The 11,228-nt window shown below is 33.5% G+C and overlaps 1 protein-coding gene across 1 annotated transcript; it reads right to left on the reverse strand.

The window, feature by feature from the left end:
- LOC143075914 (uncharacterized) lies at positions 1 to 10,962 on the reverse strand. Its single transcript, XM_076251497.1, has 5 exons — positions 10,840 to 10,962; positions 10,660 to 10,739; positions 7,306 to 7,470; positions 2,655 to 2,750; positions 1 to 1,671 (listed from the first exon to the last, which is right to left on the reverse strand). The coding sequence occupies exons 1-5, from the start codon at positions 10,944 to 10,946 to the stop codon at positions 854 to 856; spliced, it is 1,266 nt and encodes a 421-aa protein (XP_076107612.1). The 5' UTR covers positions 10,947 to 10,962; the 3' UTR covers positions 1 to 853.
- Positions 10,963 to 11,228: the final 266 nt, after the last annotated feature.

Raw genomic sequence — 11,228 nt, forward strand, 5'->3', positions numbered from 1 at the left:
TGACTATTTTGCACATTTATTGTTTAAATGAATGATGTCAACATTGACACACAAGATAATTGTTTATGTAAGTAACAAATGGATTAAGCGACTAAGCGCGTAACCATTAACATCGTTTAAGTAAAAAAACAAAGCGCTCTTAAAATACCAGATAAGTCTAGCTATTTTTCCGAGTGTTTCCTAATCCTGATCATCTTTTTAATTTAAACATTGTTAAAATTGAGAATGGAAATGGGGAATGTGTCAAAGAGACAACAACCCGACTATGGAACAGACAACAGCAGAAGGTCACCAACAGGTCTTCAATGCAGCGAGAAATTCCCGCAACCGGAGGTGTCCTTCAGCTGGCCTCTAAACAAATATATAAACTAGGTCAGTGAAAATGAACGCCATACTTAACTCCAAATTGTACACAAGAAACTAAAATTAAAAATAATACAAGACTTACAAAGGACAGAGGCTCCTGACTTGAGACAGGCGCAAAAATGCGGCAGGGTTAAACATGATAATGAGATCTCAACCCTCCCTCTATACCTCTAGCCAAGGTAGAAAAGTTAACGCATAACAATACGCACGTTAAAATTCAGTTCAAGAGAAGTCCGAGTCGGATGTTAGCGTGAATGTACATGGCAGGTGATACAAGCATAACAGGAGATGCTCATGCAATTACCTTAATTTTGATTTTTATTCAAATTTGCATATCCAAATGGTTTTATATGAAACACGAACATCGGAAAACTACGTTTATCCTTTTTGTTTGTAAATTAATATTTTGTAACAAAGGTTTACGTCAGCATAACTGTTTGCGTTACTACTGTTACTTGTAAACAGAAAGCTTTGTTTGAATGTTAGTTTACTGGAGTTTCTTAAAACTAAAATCAGCACTAGAATTTTCGTCGCCTTTCATCAGCTTGTCGTGAGTTGACGGATTTTCATCACAACTGTTAATTGTTTTGTCAGATCCTGCATATTTGTTTATTACATTTGTAAGTTCATTGGTTCCATATATAAACTGAGAAACTGCCTGTAATTTTGAATTATCTGCGATCTTACTATCTGGGTTTTGGAGTTGTTCATACTTGTTACTTGAAATCTGACTCTCTTTTTGTAGGGATTGATACGTATGAGAACATTTATTATCGGTATTATCTTCATCAACACCCGACGAACTTTCGATAAACTGATGAATCGTCACTGGTACTCTATTTCCATGTAAATGTTCATGCGTATTTTCCTTAGATGTAGAAGAACTTACACTTTCGGTACCTGTTGGAACTATAGACAAGGAGCAAGTTAAAGTTTGATCCTCCGATTTCTCACCTTCTTCTATTTCAGCTTCGAAAACAGGATCAAGATAATCTGTTTTAACTTGTCCAGTGATTGTTGTGCTATAAGTACGTTCTTGTGGAACAAAGTATACAGCTTCCATTCTAGATTTCTGTGCTGTCACGCATAAACCTGACGTGTTATCTGTTAATACATTTTCGTCAATTTCGTCGTAAGTGCCAGTATACGGAGAAGTTGTAGTCGATTCCCAAACTACTTTTCCGCTTTTAGATCTTTTAGTTGATTTTCGCTGTTGGTAAGAACGCAATAAATGAGTAAACGCAGTCAACACTATAACGCCAGCTATACAAAGTGTATACAAAAGCCAATCCATATTTGATGATCCTACAAAGGTGAAATCAATTTATTCTGTCAGTAGATATAAAAGTGTAAAAGGTGTAGGTCCGGTAAGGGCCAATTTTGGCCTCAAATTTCAGGTTCATCTAACGAAAGTTTTTCAACATTTTTTATACACTTAAGTGTCTATTTCAATTGATTCGATTAATCTATATGAAAGATTTTAACTGATTTAGTCATTAAAAACGCTCTGATTCAAGCTTAAATATGAAAAATCTATCAAATATGCCAAAAAAGATAACTTTTCAGATGTTTTTTGTCAAAATTGAAAATGGCCGTATACGTGTTCATCCTCAACCTTTATTTATGTTTTGTATTATCATTAAATACAACTTACATTTCAATATTATGAATGAACACGAATGCGGCCACTTTCATTTTAGACGGAAACCGTCCAAAAATTAACCAAAATGCTAAAATTTTGAATATTTCAGTAATTTAGCATGGCATAATGATGCTAGCACGCGATATTGGTGCATTGTATTGTCAAAAAAAGCTCATATATATGTAGCAGAACCATTTTACTTTCCAAAATATAGCTTAAAGATAACATTTTCACAATTTTCTGAAACTGCTATATTTTGGGGCCACAAAGGGGTCTTACTGAACCTACCCCTTTATTAAAAGAAACAGAACTACGATTCACGAAACTTTGCATTACTATTGTAACTTAATCAGAATTAAAAGAAACGGTATAGCGAGTATACTTTTATTTGACGTTTATTACAAATATATCACCTAAACTGGTACCATCTAATTAACAGACAACTTTCCAAATCGTGCACATTTATGTCACATTGCTTTATGATTAAGTCACAATAAGAATCAATTGTTCGATGACATCGGTTGCGCCGATTGACCTCTGCTCAACCTATATATCACATTTTTTTTAATTGAATCTGCTAATTGAAAATGACATGGCAGTTACTTTTGCTATTATTTAGACTTAACAAATTGTTGCGTCTACCTACCATTGTATTTTACTGTTGTCTCTTCAATAATGATAGCTTTACTCGGAATGCTAGTAGAAATTATTATTGTGAAGGTACTGTCTTCATATGATATGTCTGCAACAAAATTCTAAAACTTATTATTGTGCTATCTATACAAGTTTCACATGGATTACTGTCGTATACCAAAGAAGATCATTAGACGTCATTATGTTTAAAATGTTAAATTCAGTAATATAGGCATATAAGATTATTTTTTTTTGGGGGGGGGAGAGCACAAAGAGTAAATGATTATAAAAATATGATGAGCCCTTGACTCTTTCCGTTAATACAGTAAAACCATTGATAAATATAGGCGTTTATTTGTTGTGCTGGATGTGTCGATTTGTGGTCTGATGGGGAACGTTTAATCCGAAGCCTGGTCTGTGGCACTCTTTGTTCGTTACAAAACCCATAGTACAACTCTAAAATATTATCGAGTTCAAATTTATCCATTTGCGGAACATGTTTTCTCCCCTTATCTATGCATACTCTCTTTGCTTATCTAAAATACATGGCATTATTCCCGAATTTCCAACCCGTTTATTAGGTCTTTCCTCTGATATGTAGGAAGATCCATAGATTCTGTTTAAACTATATTTTTTTAAAATTTTCCACCAACTATTTTTCATGCAGTTTATAGGGGTTTCGCAAGATGTCTTTTATATGTTTTGAATATTATATCAAACATTTACATTACGCTTTGAAACTCATCCTTTTTAGCCGAGGACTTTTTTTGTAAGAGTTATTACCCCAAACAATGTTCATTTTCCTTGTCTGTGTATATCCTCCTTAGGAAAATATAATACGTGTTCATCTTTGTTCGTTAACTCCTCAAAACTGTTGCACAGTTGATACATTTTTGCTTTTTGATGCTCATTGTTGAAATATTTTGGAATATGAGTGATTGTCAATGTTTAAAGCACCTTGTTGAGCAATTTCCTATATCATCGAGAAGATAGTGATAATGACTGAGCCGAAGGGGAGGTCATTATCGCTGTCGCAGTCAATACCACAGCCCTACGGGCAGTCCATGTATCACTATAATGACCAGTTTTTCAAGAACTATTATGCTTATTTCATTGAGAAACCATGTTATGGAAAATTCTCATAAATTCAAAATGCCTACAGCGAACTCGAGTAGTTGTACGATTTCTATGGCAAAGAGTGACGACCAGTCGTAGTTATACTGCTAGTGCAAATTTGCACTATATAAATACTTATTAATCAATCTTTAATTTTAGAATTAACGAAAACATATAATAAAAAATTCAATAACTTAAATATAATCATATATTAAAAAGATGAACATGTTTAATAAAAGTTATACATCTCTCTAAAAAGAGAAACTACGCCCCACCGGTCATTAACAGAGAAATCACTCCCCAACGGTCATTATCAGACGGAAACCACGCCCCACCGGTCATTATCATGTAAAAGTTTGTTAACGAACGGTTTTCTGATCTGTTTTTTTCTGTTAATGACCGATGGAATTTATTACTGAAGAATAATGAATGTCATGTGACCCCTTTTAATCCAATAAGACAATCTTAATCTCAACGATATGAAATAAATTTATATAGCACTTTTATATCAATCAATTATATCTAAAAATACCACATTTCCAATACTAAATCAACAATCTGATGCACACATATTTATAGCGAAGCAGTCAACAGCTTTTTATATAGCTCAAACTTGTAATTTTCTTTATTTTCAAAGTGTATATATATATCAATGGTGCGTTTTGTTTTGATATGTGTCAAAAAGGCGTTTACCAGAACGTAATAGGTGTTTGCACATAACGGAATAGGTGTTGCCACATAACGTAATAGATGTTTGGACATAATGTAATAGGCATTTTCACATAACGTAATAGGTGTTTGCACCTAATGCAATACTATTTGCACATACCGTTATAGGTGTTTGCACATGATGAAATAAGTGTTATACATAACGTAATAGGTGTTTGAACTTATCGGTATTGATGTTTACATAAAATGTAATAGGCATTTGCACATGACGTAATAGGTGTTTGCACATAACGTAAACAATGTTTACACATAACGTTACAAGTGTTTGTACATAATATATAACGTGTTTGAACAAGATGTAAAAGGCATGTGTACATGACGTAATGAATGCTTACAGAGAGTATCAATCGTTCGCAAAACGTATATGAACTATAGCATGATGTATTATGTTTTCACTGGAGATATATATGTATAAAAACAACATAAAGCAGTTAGACTAAAATAATAACATGCGGTCTTTATAGAACAAAGATGTATTAAAACAAAAGGTTTAGAACATTCAGCAAAAAAATCACATTCGAGACAGGACGCAATTTTCAACTGACGTACGTAAAGGAAGAATAGACAGAACATAGAGAAAATATGAAAGAAAGTAAAGGTGGTTGATAATAAAGATTGAAGGTATTCACATAATGCATGGTAGTTACAGTGTAATGTAATGCCAATTGCACACAACAAAGTTTAGAAACGACGTATCATACAATAGTTTGACAAAACAAATAATAAATTTGGCATGACACAGAGATGCAGTGTCGGGAAAGTAAGGCCCCTGCACATAACATGAAGAAGAATTGACAGGACGTAAAGGCAAAGCGACAACACAAAACTGTTTACACTATAAGACAGTTCTAGCGTTCCGAGCACTTTGGTGGATAAATGTTTCACTGGCAATCATACCCCATCTCTTTATTTTGTCATGATCGCTAATGCATTTTCTTGCTTTAATATATTCATATGACGAGAAATGCAGGAAAAAGTCTTCATGAAGGTGTATTTTTTATTAATTTTAAGTAGGTATACCCATGTATAGGTTGAGCAAGCAGTAATGTGAGTATTTGTGTTTGCGTAGCATCTTGTTTTTGGCCCCTATTAGTTTAAACGATGTAGATATCTTTGAAAAAACTAAGAGACAATATTTAGGATTGAAACCACTAATTTAAAGCTTCAAGTGCCGGACATAAATTGTTGCGTAAAAAAGCAATATACAATACATTTTTTTAGGGAAATATATAATACATTTGATGAATAGATTACCTTAGCTGTATTTGGCAAAACGTTTAGAAATTTTCGGTGCTCAATGCTCTTCAACTTCGTACTTTATTTGGCCTTTTAAACATGTTTTTGATTCGAGCGTCACTGATGAGTCCTTTGTAGACGAAACACGCGTCTGGCGTAAAGAAGAAAATTGTATCCTGGTATCTATGATGAGTTTATTTGTACTATATACGAAACATGAGAAAAGCTGTGCACACGTAAATGTGTACTGTGAGCTTTTGCTTTCGGCTCGAAACAGGAGTAATAAAGCCCGCATTACACCTGTTCCTTAGCCTCGTACAAATACAGCCGATATTTAAAGACTTTAAACAGTTATTGTCTATATCCCTGATATGTGATCCTAACAAAAATAGTCGCCTTATCATTAAACCTTCAAAGATAAACATATAAGTACCTTCAAATTTTACATTTGCAGAACAACGGGATAATTGGAAAATGTGCATACATTTTTTTTAACTAAGTGAAAACAATGTTTTAGAAAAAGGCCCTTTGCTTTTCTTTGATATACTTTCGTGGACTTTAATCTAAACATTACTTCATCTTACAATGCCAGTCACAATTTTTGATATTAATCCTCGTCGACCAATATTTAAAATATATCTAGTAATTTGATTTTTTTCTCATCCTAAATATGCATGAGATATTTGCCAACTGATGCCAAGCAAACAACTACGATAAATCAATCTCAACAAAAACCACGTAAAAGAATTCCACTGTATATGTACATTTAAAAAAGAGAAACAAAATATTCAAAAGAAATGACCAATTCCTAAATCGTTGGTATTCGTCCGAACGGCATTAAAACAACTTGCTAAATTAAGGCGTCCATTTGCGTGAGCAACATGAATAAATCGCAGCTACGTTTGGTCAGATTGGAGACTTAAAATGTAATGCCACGGATAGGAAGAGAGAGTGTCAGACTCTCCGTATGTTAAACAAACATTGCGACAATTGTGAGGCGACAGTAGGTAACATTTTAACTTATGATACATGTCTGTTCTTATCTATTAAGATCTAATTTTGTAGTGGCATTAAACATATTTTGCCCTTCATCCTAGTCGAACCCCTGTTGTAGGGCCTACTTATAATAATGACGTCTTTTTTTTGTCCAATCATTGACATAGCTGAAACATTTAAACAACCTAAAGTTTCTCAATCAATCCTTGTAGTCAAATTTATCTTACCTCCTATACATTTCTAGGAATATGATTGGTTAAAAGCGTCCTCGTGTATATTTTATATTAGGTTAGTAGGGAGGCGGGGCTTATTTCGAACACGGTTATTAGTGGTGTAACGTCCCTTTATTTTCCATATTAGGTAAAAGAGAGGCGGGGCTTATTTCATACACGGTTAGTAGTGGTGTTACTTCCCTTTTTAAAACAAATCAGTACTGAGAAAAAAATTTCTCAATAGCGAATGAAAACGTTAATTTGAATCTGAATTTGCTAACTTCGGTTTTAAACTTTGTTGTTTTATATTCTTAACATATAATTGAAGTAAGGGACTACATTCCTCAAAAGTAAATGTATCTGTTACAATATTACCTCTATCACATTTGTTTCCTGTTAATCCCTTTGGACAGACACATCCAAATATATTGTTGCATACCTGAGCTGAACTGCAATTGCATGTAGAGTTGCACATTGTACCATACTGACCAAGTATACAGGGAATATCACAGGACTTCCCGTAAGTTCCTGCTGGACATGCTATAGAAAATAATAAAATCATCCGACTATATGTTTTTCATGGGCACTGTCTTTCGTTCGTTCTTTGTTTGTTATTTTTTGTATACTGCAATTATGATTTATAGCCAAAATTTTGATGAGTCTCTAATTTATAAATTCCTCCCCTACCCCAACGTGTTTAAAGGAAAATGTAGAAAGATGGGTTAATTTAATATGGTTTACTTAAAACATACAAACAAACAACAAAATGAAATTGTACTCAATTTGAAAAAAAATGTAAAAGCGTTATAATGCTTATTTATTTTCAACCTGTTTATAAAAATGTATTTGATTTTAACAACAAAGATATCTCTATTTCTGAAAAATAGCACGGTTTTCGATATTACAAACTAGTCAACACATTTAAAAAAAAGTTGGCAATGAAATATAAATCAACATGCAGACATCTTATACTTTCCGGTATTTCACACCCATTCTTTGATGGTGATATTCTATGTATACAAAAAAGACAAATCTTTAAACAGACTTACTGAGAAGGGATATAGTAACAATACTGTGTGTCCGGTCATCAAAGATGGAATATTTTGGTATTAACATTGATTCACACATAGGGTCTTTGTATAAGAAATAAAAGCGGAAGCATACCGCGCTGTGTTGAAGACACATTATTCCAGGACCAGTTGTTGGCATGATACGGGTTATGGTCTTCTTATATATTTTATTACGGTATGATACTCCACCCCCATATGGAGAACATAATCTTTCAATCCGTTTAACTGAGGTCTTGAGGAAGCATATCAGTAATTGATAACTGCTACAAGTCCTTTGTTAATTTATGTATCATTGAAATTTTACTTAGTTTATTTTGTTACATATTCTAACATCAGACTCGGAATTCTTTTAAAATGAGTTTTACTACTCATATTGCTGTTTGTTTGTTCATTCCCCCTTGGCTCGAGGTATTTGGGAGAATCGAGATCTCACAAAACATGTTTATCCCAAGCAAATTGTTGAGCCTGTACCAAGCTAGGAGCATCTGGCCTTTGACAGATTTGTATTTGTTTTGAGTTTTAGTTAAATTTTATGTTTTGTAGTAAAGTTTGACGGCATGTTTCCCTGAACTAATAGAACATATTTTTGTTTAGGGGTCATCGTAAGCACAACTCTGGGTGCGGAACTTCAAGATGTGTTGAAGATGCATTGGTGGTCTTGAGGTGTTTCCTGCTCTTTTGTCAGCTTGATCTCGCTTTGAATCAATCCCCATTTCCATTCTTAATTATATAAACTCATCATACATGTATACTAGTATACCAAATTAACTTTGTTCACAGCAGACCTCAAATTAAAAAAAAAAATTAAAAAAATAGAAAAGGTTAAATAAAAAAACAAAGGAACCAAATTTCCGAAAGTATTGGCAACATCCACGCTATTCCTAAGGTAGACAATCCTAAAATAAATTCTAATTACATATACTCAATTTTTTGTAACACATTCAATGTGAAATTTTACCACGCCCTATCAATTATAGTTAAACAAAATGTTTGTTTAATTATATATACACCATCATGTAACTTACCAGGATTATAATGTAGTACGCCAGATGCGTGTTTCTTCTACATAAGACTCATCAGTGACGCTTATATCAAAATATTTATAAAGCCACACAAGTACAAAGTTTGAAGAGCATTAATTTCGGATCCAAAGTTCCAAAAAATGTTGTGCCAAATACAGCTAAGGTAATCTACATTTTTTTTTGTATGCCTGGGATAGGAAAATCCTTAGTTTTTCGGAAAATTCAAATTTGTGTGTGTGTTTGTAGAGTGTATGTTACATTCTAATGTTGTGTCGTTGTTCTCCTCTTATATTTAATGCGTTTCCCTCAGTTTTAGTTTGATATCCAAATTTTGTTTTTTGTCGATAGATTTATGAGTTTTGAACAGCGGTATAGTACTGGTGCCTTTATTTGTAAACAGGAAACAATAACAGTTACTTTCATAGTTTCTTAAGCAAAAGAAAAGAATGAGAGGACCTAAAGAGCCTGTGTTGCTCACCTGATATTTTCCTTCACAAATGATACATGAAATAATGCAACCGTTATACTTTTGCTTTTGTTTCAGAGATGTAAGAAAAAAACTGCATTTTCCCCTTATGTTCTATTCTTAGCCATGTCTGCCATGTTGGTTGGCGGAGAGGGTCATCGGACACATTTCTTTAACTAGATTCTATAATTCTTATTGTGGCCAAGTTTTGTGGAATTTGTCTCAGTTGTTTCAGCAGAAGACGTTTGTAAACGATTACAAAAATGTATGAATAATTAAATATTATTGACTATAGAGAGCAATAACTCCTTATGGGGTAAATTGACCATGGCGGCAATCTTGGTTGGTTTTCCAGGTAATCGGACACATTTTTAAAATATATTCCCCAATGATAAGTGTGGCCAAGTATGGTTAAATTTGGCCACGTAGTTTCAGAGAAGATTTTTCTAAAAGTAAACGACGATGGACGACGACGACGACGGAAGACTGAAGCAACATGTCGAGAATAAAATTGAGAATGGAAATAGAGAATGTGTTAAAGAGACCACAACCCGACCATAGACAGACAACATCAGAAGGTCACCAATAGGTCTTTAACGCAGCAAGAAACTCCCGCATCCGGAGGCGTCCTTCAGCTGGCCCCTAAACAAATATATATACTAGTTCAGTGATAATCATGATTATCATAATGGACGTCATACTAAACTCCCAATTATACATAAGAAAATAAAATCAAAAAGACTTTCAAAGGCCAGAGGCTCCTGACTTGGGACAGGTACAAAAATGCGTCGGGGTTGAACATATTTTTTAGATCTCAACACTACCCCTATACCTCTAGCCACTTGGCCCTAGGGGTGGGGTGCTTATTTGTTGAAAAGTTTTCCTGTAATAAATTAAATTCAATTGATTGTTTTTACTGTGAAATACTATTTACGGCACCTAGTTTATTTTAAAAATCAAAATTATAGAATTTAGATGTTTCTGTTGTGTCTTGGATGATATTCGGCAAAATATGTAAAAGCAGAACGGTATTTTTGCATCATACCTAGAAGAGATGCTAAAACAATACTCCCGATCTACCTAAATTTGGTAGAGGCTTACATTCTTATATTTTCATTAATTCTTTTAACTAGTATTAATTATCATGCATCGTAGTTAATCTTGTACTTACGTTCACATATGCCGTTCTTTACTATATAGTTCGGACAACACTCCACTATCAATACATCTTTTGAAATGTTACGAACCACGCTATAAATAGAAATACACCAAAACGTTACCCGTAAAAATATGAAATCACAAAATGATATACGTGTGCTTTAGTAGTGATAGTTGTTTTAAAATTTCTTACTTTTCAACAGGTTGCAAATGTCTAGGGCAAACATTCTTCGAAGTCAAATTCAGAGTTCTGGATATCTGCAACAACTGGTATGCTGTTACTATGATTAAACTATACATTTTGAGAATGAAATAAACTTTAACGTAAATTACACAATTATGTGATACATATAATTATATTATGTTATGAATTATCATTCAAATACTTCCCTTTTGCTATTTGGAGCATATCCTGTGAAGAATGTTTATTGACCAATCAACGTCCATGACCTGCACAGAAATTGCACAAATACACGAGTCATTAGGCTTTGTCTTTTTGTCTTTAACAAACCAATATATCGGGTGTTCATTTCTACAAAACCCATGACGTTCTTTATATGCAATTGGTTAGGTTTGTTTTAT

The sequence above is a fragment of the Mytilus galloprovincialis genome, chromosome 5 (genome assembly GCF_965363235.1).
Source record: "Mytilus galloprovincialis chromosome 5, xbMytGall1.hap1.1, whole genome shotgun sequence".
Classification (NCBI taxonomy): Eukaryota; Metazoa; Mollusca; class Bivalvia; order Mytilida; family Mytilidae; genus Mytilus; species Mytilus galloprovincialis.

Bases quoted from the DNA above. Each gene is read 5' to 3' on its own strand.
- LOC143075914 (XM_076251497.1), bottom strand. From the start codon at position 10,946: ATGTATAGTTTAATCATAGTAACAGCATACCAGTTGTTGCAGATATCC. The intron at 2,751-7,305 runs GTAATATTGTAA...ATTTTGTTGCAG, and splicing joins AGGAAACAAATGTGATAGAG to ACATATCATATGAAGACAGT. The intron at 1,672-2,654 runs GTAGGTAGACGC...TCACCTTTGTAG, and splicing joins GACAACAGTAAAATACAATG to GATCATCAAATATGGATTGG.